At 56.8% G+C, this 23,705-nt stretch overlaps 1 protein-coding gene across 1 annotated transcript in view; it reads right to left on the bottom strand.

The window, feature by feature from the left end:
- Positions 1-11,201: 11,201 nt before the first annotated feature.
- Positions 11,202-23,705, bottom strand: part of LOC147110011 (cell surface glycoprotein MUC18) — a 46,631-nt gene continuing 34,127 nt past the window's right edge. Inside the window, exons 7-8 of the mRNA XM_086004003.1 lie at positions 16,703-16,805; positions 11,202-14,473 (exon numbers count right to left, since the gene is read on the bottom strand). Of these exons, the coding sequence (XP_085860129.1) occupies positions 16,715-16,805 (91 nt within the window). The 3' untranslated portion in view covers positions 11,202-14,473; positions 16,703-16,714. The remainder of the gene's footprint in view (positions 14,474-16,702; positions 16,806-23,705) is intronic.

Genomic DNA, 23,705 nt, shown 5'->3' with positions numbered 1-23,705 from the left:
AGAGGATTGGGAAAACTTTAAAGGACAGCAAAAAATAACACAAAGATTGATTAAGAAAGGGAAGATAGATTATGAAAGTAAATTAGCAAAAAATATAAAAACAGATAGTAAGAGTTTTTATAGTTATATAAAAAGAAAAAGGGTGGCTAAAGTAAATGTTGGTCCCTTAGAGGATGAGACCGGGAAATCAATGGTGGGAAATATGGAGATGGCAAAAACACTGAATGAATATTTTGTATCAGCCTTTACAGTAGAGGACACTAAGAATATCCCAACACTGGACAAACAGGGGGCTATAGGGGGGAGGAGCTAAACACGATCAAAATCACTAAGGAAGTGGTACTCGGTAAAATAATGGGACTCAAGGCGGATAAATCACCTGGACCTGATGGCTTACATCCTAGGGTCTTGAGGGAAGTGGCGGTAGGGATTGTGGATGCATTGGTAATAATTTTCCAAAACTCCCTGGACTCGGCAAAGGTCCCGGCAGACTGGAAAACTGCTAATGTAACACCCTTATTTAAAAAGGGCAGTAGACAGAAGGCTGGAAACTATAGACCGGTTAGCCTAACATCTGTGGTAGGTAAAATTTTGGTGTCCATTATTAAGGAGACAGTAACAGGACATTTGGATAATCATAATTTAATAGGACAAAGTCAGCATGGTTTTATGAAGGGGAAGTCATGTTTGACAAATTTGCTGGAGTTCTTTGAGGAAGTAACATATAGGGTGGATAAAGGGGAACCAGTGGACGTAGTGTATTTAGACTTCCAAAAGGCATTTGACAAGGTGCCACACAAAAGATTATTGCTTAAGATAAAAAATCACAGGATTGGGGGTAATATTCTGGCATGGATAGAGGATTGGCTATCTAACAGAAGGCAGAGAGTTGGGATAAATGGTTCATTCTCAGACTGGCAATCAATAGCTAGTGGTGTTCCGCAGGGGTCAGTGCTGGGTCCCCAACTCTTTACAATCTATGTTAACGATTTGGAGGAGGGGACCGAGTGTAACATATCAAAGTTTGCAGATGATACTAAGATGGGAGGGAAAGTAGTGAGTGAGGAGGACATAAAAAACCTGCAAGGGGACATAGACAGGCTAAGTAAATGGGCAGAGATTTGGCAGATGGAATACAATACTGGAAAGTGTGAGGTTATGCACTTTGGCAGGAAAAATCATAGAGCAAGTTATTATCTTAATGGCAAGAAACTGGAAAGTACTGAAGTACAAAGGGATCTGGGGGTCCTGGTGCACAAAACTCAAAAGGTTAGTATGCAGGTGCAGCAAGTGATTAAGAAGGCCAATGGAATGTTGGCTTTCATTGCTAGGGGGATAGAATAGAAAAATAGGGAGGTATTGCTTCAGTTGTACAAGGTATTGGTGAGACCGCACCTGGAATATTGCATACAGTTTTGGTGTCCATACTTAAGAAAAGACATACTTGCTCTCGAGTCAGTACAAAGAAGGTTCACTCGGTTAATCCCGGGGATGAGGGGATGGACATATGAGGAGAGGTTGAGTAGATTGGGACTCTACTCATTGGAGTTCAGAAGAATGAGAGGCGATCTTATTGAAACATATAAGATTGTGAAGGGGTTGGATCGGGTGGATGCGGGGAGGATGTTCCCGATGATGGGTGAAACTAGAACTAGGGGGCATAGTCTTAGAATAAGGGGCTGCTCTTTCAAAACTGAAATGAGGAGGAACTACTTCACTCAGAGGGTGGTAGGTCCATGGAATATGCTGCCCCAAAAAGCTGTAGAAGCTACATCATTACATAAATTTAAAACAGAAATAGACAGTTTCCTAGAAGTAAAGGGAATTAAAGGTTACGGGGAGCGGGCAGGAATTTGGACATGAGTCTAGGTTCGGATCGGACATGGCCCTGTGGGTAGCGGAGCGGGCCCAGGGGCCGTGTAGCCTGCTCCTGCTCCTATTTTGTGTGTCTAATTCTGTTAGATTCAGGAGATGGTTCTGTGATAGTAGGTTGGCGGTTAGGATCAGATCAGCCATGATCTTATTGAATGGCGGAGCAGGCTCGAGGGGCCGATTGGCCTACTCCTGCTCCTATTTCTTATGTTCTTATGTTCTTAAGGAACGCGAGCTTTACCGGCACTCTGCAAGCGGTTACGGAGTGTTGAGTCTGAAGGATTGAGCAGAAGCGGCGATATTCCTGGCGTGCGCGCCATCAGCAAGGCTTGCGCAGCGCGACCCAGGGCCCAGCTGGGCCACCGGGGGATCGGGAGTGCCGGCTAAAGAGCCCGGCACTCGAGAGAAGTGCCGGGCTCACAGAGCACGGCCGGCACTCCGCGGGGGGCGGGGGGCCCACTCAGGAGGCCAGGGACAGCAACGGGGGGCAGGTGCCAGCAACAAAAATGGTCGCCCAGCAACTCGCCTTTAATTAGCGCCACCCCGGCCGCAGGTAGGCCCCCCCTGACCAGGGTGTTGCGGAGGGAGCGGTCCCTACGGAATGCTGAAAGGGGAGGTGAGGGGGAAGATGCGTTTGGTGGTGGGATCACGTTGGAGGTGGCGGAAATGGCGGAGGATGATCCGTTGAATGTGGAGGCTGGTGGGGTGAAGGGTGAGGACAAGGGGAACCCTATCGTGGTTTCTGGGAGGGCGGGGAAGGGGTGAGAACAGAAGTGTGGGAGACAGAACGGACACGGTCGAGGGGCCGCATCCACCACGGTAGAATAAATAGGGGCCGAGGCTATGGTCTGAAATTGTTGAACTCTATGTTGAGTCCGGAAGGCTGTAAAGTGCCGATTCGAAAGATGAGGTGCTGTTCCTCGAGCTTACGTTGAGCTTCATTGGAACAGTGTAAGAGGCCGAGGATGGAGAGGTCAGAGTGGGAGTGGAGCGGAGAATTAAAGCGACAGGCGATCGGAAGCTCGGAGTCATGCTTACGAACTGAACGGAGGTGTTCCGCCAAGCACGTTTTAAGCAAGTGCAGGGGCAGGGAGAGGGGGAGGGAGGGGGGGAAAGAACAAGAGGGAAGGTCTGTGATAGGGTGGAAGGCAGGAGAGATTCAATGACAAAAGCCTTGGTGAGGACCACACCTGAGTATTGTGTGCAGTTTTGGTCGCCTTATCTGAGGAAGGATGTTCTCGCCATGGAGGGAGTGCAGCGAAGATTCACCAGACTGATACCTAGGATGGCAGGAATGACGTATGAGTGAGAGATTGGGTCGACTGGGCTTATACTCGCTGGAGTTTAGAAGAATGAGAGGGGATCTCATTGAAACTTATAAAATTCTAACAGGACTGGACAGACTGGATGCAGGAAGGATGTTCCCTGATGGCAGGGGGGAGTCCAGAACCAGGGGTCACAGTCTAAGGATAAGGGGGTAAGCCATTTAGGGACAGAGATGAGGAGGAATTTCTTCACCCTCTCTCTCCCCATCTCCCCAGTCTCTCTCTCTCTCTCTCTCTCCCCATCTCTCTCTCCCCCTCAGTCGCTCTCTCTCTCCCAGTCTGTCTCTCTCCCCAGTCTCTCTCTCTCTCCCCGTCTCTCTCTCCTCTCCCCCAGTCCTCTCTCTCTCTCCCCCGTCTCTCTCTCTCTCCCCCAGTCTCTCTCTCTCTCCCCCAGTCTCTCTCTCTCTCTCCCCCAGTCTCTCTCTCTCTCTCTCCCCATCTCTCTCTCCCCCCCTCAGTCCGCTCTCTCTCTCCCAGTCTCTCTCTCTCTCCCCCAGTCTCTCTCTCTCCCCCAGTCTCTCTCTCTCTCCCCCAGTCTCTCTCTCTCTCCCCCAGTCTCTCTCTCTCCCCCCACTCTCTCTCTCTCCTCCAGTCTCTCTCTCACCCAGTCTCTCTCTCCCCCCAGTCTCTCCCTCCCCCCAGTCTCTCTCACCCTCTCCCCCCCCTTCTCTCTCTCTCCCCCCCACTCTCTCCTCTCCCCCAGTCTCTCTCTCTCCCCCACTCTCTCCCTCTCCCTCCACTCTCTCCCTCTCCCCCCAAGTCTCTCTCTCTCTTTCTCTCCCATCTCTCTCTCTCTCCCCTCAGTCTCTCTCTCTCTCTCTCTATCTCTATCTCCCCAGTCCTCTCTTTCTCTCCCCAGTCTCTCTCCCTTCCCCGTCTCTCTCTCTCTCTCTCTCTCTCTCCCCCTCAGTCTCTCTCTCTCGCTATCTATCTCCCCATTCTCTCTCTCTCTCCCCAGTCTCTCTCCTCTCTCTCCCCTCAGTCTCTCTACTTTCTCTCTCTCCCCCTCAGTCGCTCTCTCTCTCCCCCCCTCAGTCCTCTCTCTCTCTATCTCCCCAGTCTCTCTCTCTCCCCCAGTCTCTCCCTCTCTCTCTCTCCCCGTCCTCTCTCTCTCTCCCCCTCAGTCGCTCTCTCTCTCCATCTCCCCAATCTCTCTCTTTCTCCCCAGTCTCTCTCTTCTCTCTCCCGCTCCCCCTCTCTCTACTCTCTCTCTCTCTCTCCCATGTCTCTCTCTCTCTCTACCCCAGTCTCTCTCTCCCCCAGTCGCTCTCTCTCTCTCCCCCCTCAGTCTCTCTCTCTCTGTCTCCCCAGTCTCTCTCTCTCTCCCCAGTCTCTCTCTCTCTCTCTCTATCTTCCTGTCTCTCTCTATCTCTCCCTCTCTCCCCCCAGTCTCTCTACTCTTTCTCTCTCCCCGTCTCTCTCTCTCTCCCCCAGTCTCTCTCTCATCCTTCCCTCTCTGTCTCTGTCTGTCTCTCTCCTTCCCTCTCTCTCTCTCTCTCTCCTTCCCTCTCTCTCCTCATCTCTCCTTCCCTCTCTCTCCACTCATCCTCTCCTCCTCATCTCATCCTCTCTCTTCTGTCTCATCTCTCCTTCCCTCTCTCTCTGTCTCTCTCTCCTTCCCTCTCTCTGTCTCTCTATCCTTCCCTCTCGCTCTCTCTCTCTCCTTCTCTCTCTCTCTCTCTCCTTCCCTTTCTCTCCTTCCCTCTCTCTCTCGTCTCCCCCCCAGTCTTTCTCTCTCTCTTGCATCATGGGGGGCGTTTCATTCCATGTGTGGGCGGGCCTAATACTGCAGCCTCCTGAAAACGTCGCGGCCATTTTTTTTAATACCGACAGCGACAGCACCAGCACAACAAACCCCCACAGTGCAGCTCCGGCACAGTATCCCGCTCCCGTCCCGGCCCGCCGGAGCGGGAGGTGAGTTGGGGTCACTCGGGCCAGGCCTCACAACCGCTCGGCCCGAGACACAGAGCGTGGGAGCGGCCAGCGGCTGGCCGTAAACCGCGCGGCCCTGTAAACTGCCGTTTTACCAAAAAAGCCTTGGCAACGCCGGGCCCCCCCCAGCTATATATAATAAAGCGGTTCTTCTGTCTGTCATTCCGTCTGTCTGTCTGTCTTTCCGCTATTACACTCTCAGGTTATAGAGCGTACCTACACGTGTGTTGCATCAAAAGAAAGCTTACGATTCCAGAACGGTCGTAAGCATATTTACGTTTCGGTGAGACAAAAATTGTGCCCGCGGTATCCAAAAAACGTTCAAAATTCCGCTCAATTATCTGCTCATTAACATTGAGTGACATCGAGGTCAACCAATCGTACGTCGAGCGACCCGACGGTCGACCAATCGCTGCGTGGCGGGGGGGGGCGGGTTCCTGGCGCGTGCGGGTGGGCCCTCCTAGAGTCGAGTGACGGGCCGATTGACCAATCCTACACTTCAGTGACCTGACGGTCGACCAATCGAGTGCATGTGTGGGCCGGGCCTTATCGTTCTGAACCGAGGTGAGTCGCCGCCATCTTGATTCCAAAATTTTCACTTCTTTTCTCCCGCCTTTCTGCGTCTTTAAAAGAAAGTTGCTTTTAAAAACACATAGGCCTAGAAATTGGGTTGGGGGCGCCAAAGTGGCGCAAAAGTCGCCTGAGCGCAGGATTTAGCGCAGCGATCGGAGTGATACCGATCACCAGAAATTCAGTTTCAGTGGCCGCTCGAGGACACGGGGCGAGGCTCGAGGCGCTCCGCGTCCTCTTGAGGGGCGCTGAAACTGATTATCGCAGCGCAACGTGCCGCAGCGCCCACACGCTGCGGCACGGCACGCTGCGGTACTGCAGGCCTTCCTCCCACTGTTAAGGGGAGGTGCCTGCAACAGCGCGATCCCCGCTCGCGAGTGCCGGCAAATGACGCCCGGCACCCAAGGAGAAGTGCCGGGCTCTCGGGAAACAGCCGGCAATGCCGCGGGGGGGTGCTGGTTAGGAGGCCGGGGACAGGAGGGTGCTGGCAGGCGGCCGCTGAAAAAGCGGCCGCCCCGCACCTCCAACTTAACTTGTTCGCTACCAAATATCGTGAACGGGGCAGGAATGGGGCATTGCGCACACCGATGACGTCATCGGTGGCGGCGCAGTGCAAAAGCCTAATGTCCTACCATTAGCGCCCCTACTGAATATCGCAGGAGACGCAGCCAGTGGTGCTACAGCCACTGACTGCCTCTTTAGGCGCTAACAGGTGGCGCTACTCACCCAATTTCTCCCCCATATTGTTTTTTTAAAAAGTTAATTACTTTCTAAATCTTTTATCTAATCTCATTAATTTTCCTACCTTTCCTCGTTTTTGCAGGTAGGCCTCGAAGCCTGGGCGTCTGTTGCCAGCCATGCTGACCCTAGCTTCCCTCTGTCTCTCTCTCCTTCCCCCCCTCCCCCACTTCTCTCCCCCCCTCCCCCCCTTCTCTCCCCCCCTCCTCTCCCCCTCCCCCCTTCTCTCCCCCGCTCCCCCCTTCTCTCCCCTCCCTGCCCCTCCTCTCCCCCATCCCCCACCCCCCTCCCTCCCCCCCGCTCTCCCCCCTCCCCCCCCTCCCTCCCCCCTCCCCCAGTCGCTCTCTCTCTTCCCCCCAGTCGCTCTCTCTCTTCCCCCCAGCCGCTCTCTCTCTTCCCCCCAGTCACTCTCTCTCTCTCTTCCAACAACAACATACCCTCGAAAAAGCCTCGGCACCACCGGGCACTCCTGCTAGTATATCTATATATATAAAGCGGCTCTTCTGTCTGTCTGTCCGCCTGCTCTCTATACGTTTGGAAGTTACAGAGCGTACCGACGCGCGCGTCGCCTCAAAAGAAAGCTTGCGATTCCGGACCGGTCATAGGCGTATTTACGTTTCGGCCGGACAAAAATCCCGCCCGCGGTATCCCAAAAACGTTCAGCGTTCCGCTCATTAGCGACGTGTGACGTCGAGGTCTTCGTACAGTTGAGTGTCGAGTGACTCGACGATTGACCAATCCTACGCTTCAGTGACCTGACCGGTCGACCAATCGGTGCGTGTGTGGGCGGGGCCTTATCCTTCTGAACCGAGGTGAGTGGCCGCCATCTTGATTTTTCACGATTTTTTCCCCCACACTTTCTCTGTGTTAGGGAACTAAGGTAAATATTTTAATGATGTGTTAGGGAATTAAATAACAATTTAATGGCGGGGGGAGAGCCTCGGGAAATCGCGCGGGGGGGGGAGAGCTCGGGAAATCGCGGGGGGGGGAGAGCCTCGGGAAATCGCAGGGGGGGGAGAGCCTCGGGAAATCGCGGGGGGGGGGAGAGCCTCGGGAAATCACGGGGGGGGAGAGCCTCGGGAAATCGCGGGGGCGCGCGAGCCTCTGGAAATCGCGGGGCGCTCGCGCCGGCCGCACTGACCGCGCATGCGCCGGCCGCACTGACCGCGCATGCGCCGGCCGCGAGAGCCCGCTCCCGGCGCCGGCGCTGCTCAGCATTCCCGCTCTGGCAACGGCACCGGACCTCAGGTAGGCAGGGGGAGGGGCCGGAGAGAGGGACAGGGGGGAGCGGGGGAGGGAGGGACACAGACAGGGGAGGGGGAGGGGGTGGGCGACGACGGAGGGGAGCGGGGGAAGGGGAGCGGGGGTGGGGAGGGGAGCGGGTGGGCGAGGGGAGGGAGACAGGGGAGGGAGGGATAGGACAGGGAGAGGACATGACAGGGAGAGGGGGGACACACAGGGCAGGGAGACCAAGCGCCCCAAAATTGCCCTCGCGCCTCAAAATTGCCCTCGCGCCCCAAAATTGCCCTTGCGCCCCAAAATTGCCCTCGCAACGCGGGGCTCCCCAGCTAGTCTATATATATAAAGCGGCTCTTCTGTCTGTCCCGATGTCTGTCTGTCTGTCTGTCCGCCTGGTCTCTATGCGTTTGGAAGTTACAGAGCGTACCAACGCGCGCGTCGCCTCAAAAGAAAGCTTGCGATTCCGGACCGGTTATAGGCCTACTTACGTTTCGGTCGGACAAAAATCCGCCCGCGGTATCCCGAAAACGTTCAGCGTTCCGCTCTCATTAGCGACCGTCTGACGTCGAGGTCTTCCTACAGTTGAGTGTCGAGTGACTCGACGATTGACCAATCCTACGCTTCGGTGACCTGACCGGTCGACCAATCGGTGCGTGTGTGGGCGGGCCTTATCCTTCTGAACCGAGGTGAGTGGCCGCCATCTTGATTTTCCACGATTTTTTCCCGCACACTTTCTGTGTGTTAGGGAACTAAGGTAAATATTTCAATTATGTGTTAGGCAGTTAATTTAACAATTTATTTGAGTTTTATATTGTGTTTAGCAACCCCCCCCCCCTCCTCCTCACCCTCGCGCAGGGGGACTCGGGGCCTGAAGCTGAAAAAATTTCTCTCTCTCTCTCTTTCTTCCCTCTCTCTCTCTCCTTCTCCTCTTCCCTCTCTCCTCTTCCCTCTCTCTCCTTCTCCTCTTCCCTCTCTGTCTCTCTCTACTTCCCCCTCTCAGGTGTCGCGGACGGAGCGCGGGCGCGCCGCCCGAAGTTTCCCGCTCGCTAACGGCCTTGCCGGCTCCCGCGGGCCGCTCGCACTGACCGCGCATGCACCGCCCGCACTCACCGCGCATGCGGCGCCCGCACTCACCGCGCATGCGCCGCCCACACTCACCGCGCATGCGCTGCCCGCCCGCCCGCAGCGGCCGTCCACCAGCCGCGCGATACGCGGGGGACCTCAGCAACGGCACCGGACCTCAGGCGCTAGGCAGGGGGAGGGGCCGGAGAGAGGGACAGAGGGGAGCGGGGGAGTGAGTGGGGGAGGGGAGGGGAGGGGTGGGGTGGAGAGGGAGACGGGAGCGGAGGGAGACAGGGGAGGGGAGGGAGACAGGGGAGGGAGAGAGGGGAGGGAGGGAGAGAGGGGAGGGGAGGGAGAGAGGGGAGGGGAGGGAGGGATAGGACAGGGAGAGGACATGACAGGAGAGGGGGGACACACAGGGGCAGTGGAGACCAAATGCCCCAAAATTGCCCTCACACCCCAAAATTGCCCTCGCGCCCCAAAATTGCCCTCGCAACGCGCGGCTCGCTAGGCAGGGGGAGGGGCCGGAGAGAGGGACAGAGGGGAGTGGGGGGAGGGGTGGGCGGGGAGAGGGAGACAGGGAGAGAGGGGAGGGAGGGATAGGACAGGGAGAGGACATGACAGGGAGAGGGGGGACACACAGGGGCAGGGAGACCAAACGCCCCAAAATTGCCCTCGCGCCCCAAAATTGCCCTCGCAACGCGGGGCTCCCCAGCTAGTATATATATAAAATGAGTCTGTCTGTCTGTCTGTGTGTATGTCCGCGCTTAACTCAAAAGTTATAGAGCGTACCTACACATATGTTATATCAAAAGTAAGTTTATGATTAGGGGAGTGTCATAGGTGTATTTACCTTTTGGTCAGACAAACATTGTTTGGACAGTATACAAAAAACGTCGAGGAAACGGTAAAAATCCGCTCATTATCGTTGAGTGACGTGATGGTTGACCAATCCTATGGGGGAAACACGGTGCATCATGAGGGGCATTTCATGGCGTGTGTGGGCGGGGCCTAATCCTACAGCCTGCCATCAGTGCGGCAGCGGGAAAACAGATACACAGACAGAGACTGAGACAACCACGCGGCCGGAGACCCCGAGAGACATCGAGCATACACCGACAGAGACAACCGCGTGGCCCAAGAGCCCGAGACCAACAGAGACAGATACAACCGTGCGGCCCGAGAGCCAGTGAGCAGGGGAGCGGTCCGGAGGGGGAGCCGCCGTGCACGGGGGCTCCGGGTCGCCAAGGCTGGGCTGAGTTCTTCCCCTTCCCCGCGGTGTCTTCCTTTCTTCTCTCCTTCCCACACTCTCTCCTTCCCTCTCTCTCTCCTTCCATCTCTCTCTCTCTCTCCTTCCCTCTCTCTCTCTCTCCTTCCCCCTCTCTCTCTCCTTCCCTCTCTCTCTCCTTCCCTCGCTCTCTCTCCTTCCCCCTCTCTCTCCTTCCCTCTCTCTCTCTCCTTCCCTCTCTCTCTCCTTCCCTCTCTCTCTCTCCTTCCCCCTTTCTCTCTCTCCTTTCCCCCTCTCTCTCTCTCTCCTTCCCCCTCTCTCTCTCTCTCCTTTCCCCTCTCTCTCCTTCCCTCTCTCGCTCTCTCTCCTTCCCCCTCTTTCTCTCTCTCCTTCCCCCCTCTCTCTCTCTCTCCTTCCCCCTCTCTCTCTCTCTCCTTCCCCCTCTCTCTCTTTCTCTCTCTCCTAACCACACTTGGAGTTGCAGAGGTTTCTTCATTTCCCTCGGCAACGCCGGGTACTCCAGCTAGTTAAATATATTCAAGAAGGAGTTGGATATATTTCTTAAGGCTAAAGGGATCAAGGGATATGGGGAGAAGGCAGGGACAGGGTACTGAATTTGGATGATCAGCCATGACCGCATTGAATGGCGGAGCAGGCTCGAGGGGCCGAATGGCCTACGCCTGCTCCTATCTTCTATGTTTCTATGTAAAAGGGATGATGGCGCGAGGGGAAAGGAGACGGCAATGGGACAAGTTAAGATACAAAAGATGGATCTACAGGAGGTGTGAATGGGAATGGCAGAATCATCAACAGCTGCCGTGTGATAAAATAGGGGCCAAGGTTATGGTCTGAAATGATTGAACTCGATGTTGAGTCCAGAAGGCTGTAAAGCGCCTGATCGAAAGATGAGGTGCTGTTCCTCGAGCTTACGTTGAGCTTCGTTGGAACAGTGTAAAAGGCTGAGGACGGTGAGGTCAGAGTGGGAGTGGAGCGGAGAATTAAAGTGACAGGCGACCGGAAGCTTGGGGTGTTGGTTTTGCGAACTGAACGAGAGCAAATTTAAAAAAAAAAAGAAATATGTGTTTTTCTCGCGCTGAATTTCCTGATTTTTCACCAGCCTCCTGAATCACACGGCTCAACGGCTTCAAGTGCAATTATTTTGTGTGCATTTGATGCGGTCGTTAATATGGAAATGCTTTATTCAGTGGAATATTGGAAGGAATGAACTCCAGATAAACAGACACCAGATTTATTTTTATTAAACTGTAGTGATGCCATTCTGCCGGTAGGTGGCACCACGTCAGCTGCTCTACACCGCCATCTAGTGCGGGGACGTGAGCACTACAGCGGTAATTCTGTCGGCGAATCGTAACGCAGGAAACGCGGCAGCCAATTTGCGCACAGCAAGTTCCCACAAACAGCGATGTGACAAAGGCTAGATCATGTTTTTTTTAGTGATGTTGATTGAGGGATAAATATTGGCCCCAGGACACCGGGGAGAACTCCCCCCCCCCCCCCCGCCTGCTCTTAGAAATAGTGGCCGTGGGATCTTTTACGTCCACTTGAGAGGGCAGATGGGGCCTCGGTTTAACAAAAGGCGGCAGCTCTGACAGTACGGTGCTCCCTCAGTACTGCCCTTCCGACAGTGCGGCGCTCCCTCAGTACTGCCCCTCCGACAGTGTAGCACTCCCTCAGTACTGCCCCTCCGACAGTGCGGCCCTCCCTCAGTACTGCTCTGGGAGTGCCAGCCTAGATTTTCGTGCTCAAGTCCCTGGAGTGGGAAGTAAATGTGCAGCCGGCTTGTTGTTTCAAAGTTATAAACAAGAACCAAAGCACCATAAATCCTTACATTGCAGAACTGTTAATGCTAAAACTTTCATAAAACAGCAAAGGAACAGTTCAACTATTAATAAAATGAAACATTTAAAATAAACACAATACGAAACATCCCCAGTGAATGTGAGAGTAGATATTGCATGATTATAATCCCAAAAGAGACTACAACAAAAAATAAAACAAGCTAATCAATTCAAAAAGTGTTTTCACGCCTCTAAGCTCGCAGTGTCCATTTCAGGGAGTCAATCATTAAAAGGCATCGTCTCTGCTTTAACTCGGTTTTTTTCAAAGTGGGCGGCCCCCCTCTCCCCCCTACCCCCAGAGCTGCTTGAATTTCTGCACTTGGGACTCACTGTTCCTTTGGTTCTGTTTCTGGGCAGGTCTGGAGGTCATCACTGTTTTTGCAAATTGGACTGGGGTCTCTGGGAATGCATCAGTATTTGAGAGGAGCCCCTGGGAGTGTGTCAATATTTGCAGGGATTACCCGGGAGTGTGTCAGTATTTACAGGGGGTCCCTGGGAGTGTGTCAATATCTGCAGGGATTCCCCGGGAGTGTGTCAATATCTGCAAGGAGTCCTCGGGAGTGTGTCAGTATTTTCAGGGAGTCCCCGGGAGTGTGTTGGTATTTACAGGGGGTCCCAGGGAGTGTGTCAGTATTTACAGGGGGTTCCCGGGAGTGTGTCAATATTTGCAGGGAATCCCCAAGAATGTGTCAATATTTGCAGGGAGCCCCCGGGAGTGTGTCAATATTTGCAGGGAATCCCCGGAAGTGTGTCAATATCTGCAGGGAATCCCCGTGAGTGTGTCAATATCTGCAGGGAGTCCCCGGGAGTGTGTCAATATTTGCAGGGATTCCCCGGGAGTGGGTCAGTATTTACAGGGGGTCCCCGGGAGTGTGTCAATATTTACAGGGGGTCCCCGGGAGTGTGTCAATATTTGCAGGGAGTCCCCGGGAGTGTGTCAATATTTGCAGGGAATCCCCAAGAATGTGTCAATATCTGCAGGGAATCCCCGGGAGTGTGTCAATATTTGCAAGGAGTCCCCGGGAGTGTGTCAATATTTGCAGGGAGCCCCCGGGAGTGTGTCAATATTTGCAGGGAATCCCCGGGAGTGTGTCAATATCTGCAGGGAATCCCCGTGAGTGTGTCAATATCTGCAGGGAGTCCCCGGGAGTGTGTCAATATTTGCAGGGAGTCCCCGGGAGTGAGTCCGTTTTTACAGGGAGTCCCCGGGAGTGTGTTAGTATTTACAGGGAGTCCCCGGAAGTATGTCAATATTTGCAGGGAGCCCCCAGGCGTGTCAATATTTGCAAGGGGTCCCCGGGAGTATGTCAATATTTGCAAGGAGGCCCCGGGAGTGTGTCAATATTTGCAAGGAGGCCCCGGGAGTGTGTCAATATTTGCAGAGTGTCCCCGGGAGTGTGTCAATATTTGCAAGGAGGCCCCGGGAGTGTGTCAATATTTGCAAGGAGGCCCCGGGAGTGTGTCAATATTTGCAGAGTGTCCCCGGGAGTGTGTCAATATTTGCAGAGTGTCCCCGGGAGTGTGTCAATATTTGCAAGGGGTCCCCGGGAGTATGTCAATATATGCAAGGAGGCCCCGGGAGTGTGTCAATATTTGCAGAGTGTCCCCGGGAGTGTGTCAATATTTGCAAGGAGGCCCCGGGAGTGTGTCAATATTTGCAAGGAGGCCCCGGGAGTGTGTCAATATTTGCAGAGTGTCCCCGGGAGTGTGTCAATATTTGCAAGGAGGCCCCGGGAGTGTGTCAATATTTGCAGAGTGTCCCCGGGAGTGTGTCAATATTTGCAAGGAGGCCCCGGGAGTGTGTCAATATTTGCAAGGAGGCCCCGGGAGTGTGTCAATATTTGCAGAGTGTCCCCGGGAGTGTGTCAATATTTGCAGGGAATCCCCGGGAGTGTGTCAATATTTGCAGAGTGTCCCCGGGAGTGTGTCAATATTTGCAGAGTGTCCCCGGGAGTGTCAATATTTGCAGGGAATCCCCGGGAGTGTGTCAATATTTGCAGGGAATCCCCGGGAGTGTGTCAATATTTGCAGAGTGTCCCCGGGAGTGTGTCAATATTTGCAGAGTGTCCCCGGGAGTGTGTCAATATTTGCAGGGAAGATTCCCAAAGCTCCCCCGCAGGGCAAATGTTGACAATCACTGAAGGAAAGCTTGACTTGTCAGGCGGGCGAGCTTTCGGGTTTAAACTTCCAGCCTCCTGGTCAGGTCCAGGACCTGTTTCGCGGCGGCCCTCGGCTGCAAGCGAACCGCTGGAAGAGGCGGCTCAACCGCGACCGAACTCTCGGCCAGAATCCGCCAACTCACGGCGTCTTTTTAAGGGACCTTTAGCCTCCTCGGGAGATGCAGCTGCCCCGTGCCCCACGCCCCGCCAACAGGCTGCGCGGTTGGAAACGGCGCCGTCGAGGGGGGCTGCACGGGGGAAACGACCGTCGGAAAAAACGCAGCTCTTCACCCTCCACCACTCCCGCCACCCTTGCTATTACATCTCACAGGAAAAGACACTGTTACCATTTTGGAGACTTAAGACATAGCAATTAATAAAAATCTACGGTTCACGTGCTTAAATGCAAATTAGAAAGCAGTTGAAAGCAAGAAAAACGTTTTAATGCTTCGGATTGATCCGGTTCGCCCCTCTTCAAAGGATTCCTGGCTGTAAAACAAAGGTTTTTTTTTTATACAATCATTCCTCGGAAAGTGGAAACTCATCACTTGAACTAAAATAGTCCGAATTGAGCACGTGGGAGGCCCGTACACATCTGTTCCCGGTATACAGTACACGAATGCTCTCTCTCCTTATAGGAGCACACTCCACTTATCCCAATCCATGGAAGGAGAAAGAGAGGGACAACACCTTTCACCACCTCAGGACGTCCCAAAGCGCTTTACAGCAAATGAAGTAATTTTTTTGAAGTGTGGTCGCTGTTGTAATGTAGGAAATGCAGCAGCCAATTTGCACACAGCAAGCTCCCACAAACAGCAATGTGATAATGACCAGTTCATCTGTTTTAGTGATGTTGATTGAGGGATAAATATTGGCCCCAGGACACCGGGGAGAACTCCCCCCCTGCTCTTCTTCCAATAGTGGCCGTGGGATCTTTTACGTCCACCTGAGAGGGCAGACGGAGCCTCGGTTTAACGTCTCTTCCGAAAGACGGCACCTCCGACAGTGCGGCGCTCCCTCAGTACTGCCCCTCCGACAATGCGGCACTCCCTCAGTACTGCCCCTCCGACAGTGCGGCGCTCCCTCAGTACTGCCCCTCCGACAATGCGGCACTCCCTCAGTACTGCCCCTCCGACAGTGCGGCGCTCCCTCAGTACTGCCCCTCCCACAGTGCAGCGCTCCCTCAGTACTGACCCTCCGACAGTGCAGCGCTCCCTCAGTACTGCCCTCCGACAGTGCAGCGCTTCCTCAGTACTGCCCCTCCGACAGTGCGACGCTCCCTCAGTACTGCCCCCCAACAGTGCAGCGCTCCCTCAGTACTGCCCCTCCGACAGTGCGGCGTTCCCTCAGTACTGTCCCTCCGACAGTGCGGCACTCCCTCAGTCCTGCCCCTCCGACAGTGCGGCACTCCCTCAGTACTGCCCCTCCGACAGTGTGGCACTCCCTTAGTACCACCCCTCTGACAGTGCGGCGCTCCCTCAGTACTGCCCCTCCGACAGTGCGGCGCTCCCTCAGTACTGCCCCTCCGACAGTGCGGCGCTCCCTCAGTACTGCCCCTCTGACAGTGCGGTGCTCCGTCAGTACTGCCCCTCCAACAGTGCAGCGCTCCCTCAGTACTGCCCCTCCGACAGTGTGGCACTCCCTTAGTACCACCCCTCTGACAGTGCGGCGCTCCCTCAGTACTGCCCCTCCAACAGTGCGGCGCTCCCTCAGTACTGCCCCTCCGACAGTGCGGCGCTCCCTCAGTACTGCCCCTCCGACAGTGCGGCGCTCGCTCTGTACTGCCCCTCCGACAGTGCGGCGCTCCCTCAGTACTGTCCCTCCGACAGTGCAGCACTCCCTCAGTACTGCCCCTCCGACAGTATGGCGCTCCCTCAGTACTGCCCCTCCGACAGTGCGGCGCTCGCTCTGTACTGCCCCTCCGACAGTGCGGCACTCCCTCAGTACTGTCCCTCCGACAGTGCGGCACTCCCTCAGAACTGCCCCTCCGACAATGCGGCGCTCCCTCAGTACTGCCCCTCCGACAGTGCGGCGCTCACTCTGTACTGCCCATCCGACAGTGCGGCGCTCCCTCAGTACTGCCCCTCCGACAGTGCGGCGCTCCCTCAGTACTGCCCCTCCGACAGTGCGGCGCTCCTCAGTACTGCCCCTCACTTCCTTCCAATTGTCTCTGCCTGCCCCTCCCTTCGTTGCTCTCCATCTTCCCGCCCTCCGTCTGTCTCTCCTCCACCCCTCTCCCCCCCCCCGTCTCCCCTACCCCGCCGTCTGTCTCCGTCTTCGCTTCCCTCCTCCGCCCTTCCCTCCGTCTGTCTCCCCACAGATTCAGTTTATCTCTGTCTCCATCTCACCCGCAAACCCCTGTCTCCCCCCACTCCCTATGTCTCTCCCTGCGCCCCACCCACCCCCTTCTGTCTGCCTCTGTCCTGTGGTGCTGACTGCAACAGTCCCCCTCTGATAACCCGCACACAGAGGCCACGCTGGAAGTGCCCTCGAGTGGATGTCGAGCTTAGCTGTGATGCCCTCCTTTGCCAAATAGCCTGCTAACGCAGCGCCGTCCAGGCTGGCAAGTGAAGCCACTTGGCTGCAGCCCCGAAAAGAGGGGAGTAGATTAAACAAGAGTGAAAAAAACCTCTCCCTAGGGTCACGGATCGCAAGCATTCCTCTGCAGTTTCACCAACCGTTTCTCTATCAGGCTGAGGGAAGAGACGAGACACGTACCTAGTGAGCGAATCACATAACCAGCGGAACAGAGTCAGCGACAGTGAACGGGATGGAAGAGGCACTTCCCTTCCAGATCGGTGCCTTGGTGATGGTGTCGTTCCTGTGGAGAGCAGGGCAGAACAAGAAAGGTTGAGTTTTAGCAAAAGAGAACCCAGGATGGTCGGCCGAAAATGATGTGTTTTCGGCAAACTCTCCCAGTGTCGGTGAGACTCTCCCCCCACACACACACACACCCCGCTCTCCCCCACTGTGGAACTCTCCCAGTGTCAGTGAGACCCCACACTCACACCCGGCCTCGCTCCTGGGCATTGTCCTCGCTCCTGGGTCCCTGAGGAAGAGAGTGTTTGAAGACCAGGACCTCAAACCCGGCACTGAGCTCATGGTCTACAGAGCAGCAGTGATACCCGCCCTGCTGTATGCCTCAGAGACATGGACCATGTACAGCAGGCACCTCAAAGCACTGGAGAGGTACCACCAACGCTGCCTCCGCAAGATCCTGCAAATCCATTGGCAGGATAGGCGCACCAACGTCAGTGTTCTCGCTCAGGCCAACATCCCCAGCATCGAAGCTTTGACCACGCTCGATCAGCTCCGATGGACGGATCACATTGTCCACATGCCCGATACGAGACTCCCAAAACAAGCGCTCTACTCGGAGCTCCGACACGGCAAGAGAGCCCCAGGTGGGCAGAGGAAACGCTTCAAGGACACCCTCAAAGCCTCCTTGGAAAAGTGTAACATCCCCACTGACACCTGGGAATCCCTGGCCCAAGACCGCACAAGGTGGAGGAGAAACATCCGGGAAGGTGCCGAACACCTCGAGTCTCTTCGCCGGGAGCAAGCGGAAGACAAGGGCAGGCAGTGGAAGGAGCGCACGTCAACCCAAGCACCCCACCCACCCGCCCCTTCAACCACCGTTTGCCCTACCTGTGACAGAGACTGTCGGTCCCGCATTGGACTCATCAGTCACCTGCGAACTCATTTTTAATGTGGAAGCAAGTCATCCTCGGTTCCGAAGAAGAAGACGGCAACATTTAGTCTCCTCCCCTGTGGAACTCTCCTAGTGTCGGGGAAACTCTCCCCACACACACCCCGCTCTCTCCCTCCCCTGTGGAACTCTCCCAGTGTCGGGGAAACTCTCCCCACACACCCCCGCTCTCCCTCCCCCTGTGGAACTCTCCCAGTGTCGGGGAGACTCTCCATACACACCCCGCTCTCTCCCTCCCCCTGTGGAACTCTCCCAGTGTCGGGGAGACTCTCCCCACAACCCCCGCTCTCTCCCTCCCCCTGTGGAACTCTCCAAGTGTCAGGGAGACTCTCCCCACAACACCCCCCCGCTCCCCCTCCCCCTGTGGAACTCTCCCAGTGTCGGGGAGACTCTCCCCACACACACCCCCGCTCTCCCTCCCCCTGTGGAACTCTCCCAGTGTCGGGGACACTCTCCCCACACACCCCCGCTCTCCCTCCTGTGGAACTCTCCCAGTGTCGGGGAGACTCTCACCACACACACCCGCTCCCCCCCCCTGTGGAACTCCCCCAGTGTCGGGGAGACTCTCCCCACACACCCCACGCTCTCCCCCCTGTGGAACTCTCCCAGTGTCGGGGAGACTCTCCCCACACACTCCCCGCTCTCCTCCCCCTGTGGAACTCTCCCAGTGTCGGGGAGACTCTCCCCACACACCCCCCGCTCTCCCTCCCCCTGTGGAACTCTCCCAGTGTCGGGGACACTCTCCCCACACACCCCCGCTCTCCCTCCCGTGGAACTCTCCCAGTGTCGGGGAGACTCTCCCCACAGCACCACCCCCCCCCCCGCTCTCTCACCCTGTGGAACTCTCCCAGTGTCGGGGAGACTCTCCCCACACACCCCACGCTCTCCCCCCTGTGGAACTCTCCCAGTGTCGGGGAGACTCTCCCCACACACCCCCCGCTCTCCCTGCCCCTGTGGAACTCTCCCAGTGTCGGGGAGACTCACCCCACACACTCCCCGCTCTCCCCCCCGTGAAACTCTCCCAGTGTCGGGGAGACTCTCCCCACACACCCCCCACTCTCCCCCCCTGTGGAACTCTCCCAGTGTCGGGGAGACTCTCCCCACACACCCCCCGCTCTCCCTCCCCCTGTGGAACTCCCCCAGTGTCGGGGAGACTCTCCCCAAACCCCCCCCGCTCTCCCTCCCCCTGTGGAACTCTCCCAGTGTCGGGGAGACTCTCCCCACACACCCCCCGCTCTCCCTCCCCCTGTGGAACTCCCCCAGTGTCGGGGAGTCTCTCCCCACACCCACTCCGCTCTCTCTCCCCTGTGGAACTCTCCCAGTGTCGGGGAGACTCTCCCTACACCCACTCCGCTCTCTCTCCCCTGTGGAACTCTCCCAGTGTCGGGGAGACTCTCCCCACACACACCCCCGCTCTCTCCCCCCCTGTGGAACTCTCCCAGCGTCGGGGAGACTCTCCCCACACCACCCCACCCTGCTCTCCCCCTCCCCCTGTGGAACTCTCCCAGTGTCGGGGAGACTCTCCCCACACACCCCCCGCTCTCCCCCCCTTTTGGAACTCTCCCAGTGTCTGGGAGACTCTCCCCACACACCCCCCGCTCTCCCTCCCCCCTGTGGAGCTCTCCCAATGTCGGGGAGACTCTCCCCACACACCTCCGCTCTCCCTCCCCCTGTGGAACTCTCCCAGTGTCGGGGAGACTCTCCCCACACACCCACCGCTCGCTCCCCGCTGTGGAACTCTCCCAGTGTCGGGGAAACTCTCCCCATGCACCCCCCCCCCCCTCTCCCCCTCCCCCTGTGGAACTCTCCCAGTGTCGGGGAGACTCTCCCCACACACCCCCGCTCTCCCTCCCGTGGAACTCTCCCAGTGTCGGGGAGACTCTCCCCACACACTCCCCGCTCTCCCTCCCCCCCGTGGAACTCTCCCAGTGTCGGGGAAACTCCCACCACACACCCCCCGCTCTCCCCCCCGTGGAACTCTCCCAGTGTCGGGGAGACTCTCCCCACACACCCCCCGCTCTCCCTCCCCCTGTGGAACTCCCCCAGTGTCGGGGAGTCTCTCCCCACATCCCCCCCGCTCTCCCCCTCCACATGTGGAACTCTCCCAGTGTCGGGGAGACTCTCCCCACACACCCCCGCCCGCTCTCTCCCCCCTTTTGGAACGCTCCCAGAGTCGGGGAGACTCTCCCCACACAATCCCCCCCCCCGCTCTCTCTCCCCTGTGGAACTCTCCCAGTGTCGGGGAGACTCTCCCCACACCCACTCCGCTCTCTCTCCCCTGTGGAACTCTCCCAGTGTCGGGGAGACTCTCCCCACACACACCCCCGCTCTCTCCCCCCCTGTGGAACTCTCCCAGTGTCGGGGAGACTCTCCCCACACCACCCCACCCTGCTCTCTCCCTCCCCCTGTGGAACTCTCCCAGTGTCGGGGAGACTCTCCCCACACACCCCCCGCTCTCCCCCCCTTGTGGCACTCTCCCTGTGTCTGGGAGACTCTCCCCACACACCCTCCGCTCTCCCTCCCCCTGTGGAACTCTCCCAGTGTCGGGGAGACTCTCCCCACACACCCACTGCTCTCTCCCCGCTGTGGAACTCTCCCAGTGTCGGGGAAACTCTCCCCACGCAGCCCCCCCCACTCTCCCCCTCCCCCTGTGGAACTCTCCCAGTGTCGGGGAGACTCTCCCCACACACCCCCGCTCTCCCTCCCGTGGAACTCTCCCAGTGTCGGGGAAACTCCCCCCACACACCCCCCGCTCTCCCCCCCGTGGAACTCTCCCAGTGTCGGGGAGACTCTCCCCACACACCCCCGCTCTCTCCCCCCCGTGGAACTCTCCCAGTGTCAGGGAGACTCTCCCCACACACCCCCGCTCTCCCCCTCCCCCTGTGGAACTCTCCCAGTGTCGGGGAAACTCCCCCCACACACTCCCCGCTCTCCCCCCCCGTGGAACTCTCCCAGTGTCGGGGAAACTCCCCCCACACACTCCCCGCTCTCCCCCCCGTGGAACTCTCCCAGTGTCGGGGAGACACTCCCCCGCTCTCTCCCCCCCGTGGAACTCTCCCACTGTCGGGGAGACTCTCCCCCGCTCTCTCCCCCCCGTGGCACTCTCCCAGTGTCGGGGAGACTCTCCCCCGCTCTCTCCGCCCCGTGGAACTCTCCCAGTGTTGGGGAGACTCTCCCCCGCTCTCTCCGCCCCGTGGAACTCTCCCAGTGTCGGGGAGACTCTCCCCCGCTCTCTCCGCCCCGTGGAACTCTCCCAGTGTCGGGGAGACTCTCCCCCGCTCTCTCCGCCCCGTGGAACTCTCCCAGTGTCGGGGAGACTCTCCCCCGCTCTCTCCGCCCCGTGGAACTCTCCCAGTGTCGGGGAGACTCTCCCCCGCTCTCTCCGCCCCGTGGAACTCTCCCAGTGTTGGTTGTGTTTCACGTGCTCCGTTTCCGATTGAACTCTATCACTGACACAGAACCCGACCCCTTTCAATAAAAAATTTAAGCGCAGTTAAGTTAAGACTCGTGGGGGCGGGTGGCAGAAGGAGGAAATAATAAAATGGCCCACAGGAGTTGATAACTAAAGGAACAGAGCCTGCGACAGTGAATCGATAAATTAATTACACGAGTTGTATTTGAGATGATAGCAGACACAGGGAAAGCCCCCTTTGGGACCCGGTATAGTTTTGCAAACGAAGTTCCTGTTTTCATGAAACCACAACAACCTGTATTTATATAGCGCCTTTAACGTAGGAAAACATCACAGGGGCGATTATCAGACAAAATTCGACATCAAGCCACATGAGGAGATGTTAGGACGGGCGACCAAACGCTCGGTCAATGAGGTCAGTTTTAAGGAGCGTCTTGAAGGAGGAGAGAGAGGCGGAGAGGTTTCGGGAGGGAATTCCAGAGTTCGGGGCCCAGGCGGCTGAAGGCACGGCCGCCAATGGTGGAGCGATGGAAATCAGGGGATGCACAGGAGGCCAGAATTGGAGGAGAGCAGAGATCTGGGAGGGTTGTAGTGGCTGGAGGAGGTTACAGAGATAGGAAGGGTTGTAGGGGCTGGAGGAGGTTACAGAGATAGGGAGGGTTGTAGGGGCTGGAGGAGGTTACAGAGATAGGGAGGGTTGTAGGGGCTGGAGGAGGTTACAGAGATCTTGGGGGGTTGTAGGGGCTGGAGGAGGTTACAGAGATAGGGAGGGTTGTAGTGGCTGGAGGAGGTTACAGAGATAGGGAGGGTTGTAGGGGCTGGAGGAGGTTACAGAGATAGGGAGGTTTGTAGGGGGCTGGAGGAGGTTACAGAGATAGGGAGGGTTGTAGGGGCTGGAGGAGGTTACAGAGATAGGGAGGGTTGTAGGGGCTGGAGGAGGTTACAGAGATAGGGAGGGTTGTAGGGCTGGAGGAGGTTACAGAAATAGGGAGGGTTGTAGGGGCTGGAGGAGGTTACAGAGATAGGGAGGGTTGTAGTGGCTGGAGGAGGTTACAGAGATCTTGGGGGGTTGTAGGGGCTGGAGGAGGTTACAGAGATAGGGAGGGTTGTAGTGGCTGGAGGAGGTTACAGAGATAGGGAGGGCTGTAGGGGCTGGAGGAGGTTACAGAGATAGGGAGGTTTGTAGGGGGCTGGAGGAGGTTACAGAGATAGGGAGGGTTGTAGGGGCTGGAGGAGGTTACAGAGATAGGGAGGGTTGTAGGGGCTGGAGGAGGTTACAGAGATAGGGAGGGTTGTAGGGCTGGAGGAGGTTACAGAGATAGGGAGGGTTGTAGAGGGCTGGAGGAGGTTACAGAGATAGGGAGGGTTGTAGAGGCTGGAGGAGGTTACAGAGATAGGGAGGGTTGTAGGGGCTGGAGGAGGTTACAGAGATAGGGAGGGTTGTAGGGCTGGAGGGGATTACAGAGATAGGGAGGGTTGTCGGGCTGGAGGAGGTTACAGAGATAGGGAGGGTTGTAGGGGCTGGAGGAGGTTACAGAGATATGGAGGGTTGTAGAGGGCTGGAGGAGGTTACAGAGATAGGGAGGGTTGTAGGGGCTGGAGGAGGTTACAGAGATAGGGAGGGTTGTAGGGCTGGAGGGGATTACAGAGATAGGGAGGGTTGTCGGGCTGGAGGAGGTTACAGAGATAGGGAGGGTTGCAGGGGCTGGAGGAGGTTACAGAGATAGGGAGGTTTGTAGGGGGCTGGAGGAGGTTACAGAGATAGGGAGGGTTGTAGGGGCTGGAGGAGGTTACAGAGATAGGGAGGGTTGTAGGGGCTGGAGGAGGTTACAGAGATAGGGAGGGTTGTAGGGCTGGAGGAGGTTACAGAAATAGGGAGGGTTGTAGGGGGCTGGAGGAGGTTACAGAGATAGGGAGGGTTGTAGTGGCTGGAGGAGGTTACAGAGATCTTGGGGGGTTGTAGGGGCTGGAGGAGGTTACAGAGATAGGGAGGGTTGTAGTGGCTGGAGGAGGTTACAGAGATAGGGAGGGCTGTAGGGGCTGGAGGAGGTTACAGAGATAGGGAGGTTTGTAGGGGGCTGGAGGAGGTTACAGAGATAGGGAGGGTTGTAGGGGCTGGAGGAGGTTACAGAGATAGGGAGGGTTGTAGGGGCTGGAGGAGGTTACAGAGATAGGGAGGGTTGTAGGGCTGGAGGAGGTTACAGAGATAGGGAGGGTTGTAGAGGCTGGAGGAGGTTACAGAGATAGGGAGGGTTGTAGAGGGCTGGAGGAGGTTACAGAGATAGGGAGGGTTGTAGGGCTGGAGGGGATTACAGAGATAGGGAGGGTTGTAGGGGCTGGAGGGGGTTACAGAGATAGGGAGGGTTGTAGGGCTGGAGGAGGTTACAGAAATAGGGAGGGTTGTAGGGGCTGGAGGAGGTTACAGAGATAGGGAGGGTTGTAGTGGCTGGAGGAGGTTACAGAGATCTTGGGGGGTTGTAGGGGCTGGAGGAGGTTACAGAGATAGGGAGGGTTGTAGTGGCTGGAGGAGGTTACAGAGATAGGGAGGGCTGTAGGGGCTGGAGGAGGTTACAGAGATAGGGAGGTTTGTAGGGGGCTGG

The sequence above is a fragment of the Somniosus microcephalus genome, chromosome 12 (genome assembly GCF_052327205.1).
Source record: "Somniosus microcephalus isolate GS21.2 chromosome 12, FLI_Smic_1.0, whole genome shotgun sequence".
Lineage (NCBI taxonomy): Eukaryota > Metazoa > Chordata > Chondrichthyes > Squaliformes > Somniosidae > Somniosus > Somniosus microcephalus.
Note: the sequence above shows the minus strand (reverse complement) of the source record. Positions and strands in the feature narration are given on the sequence as shown.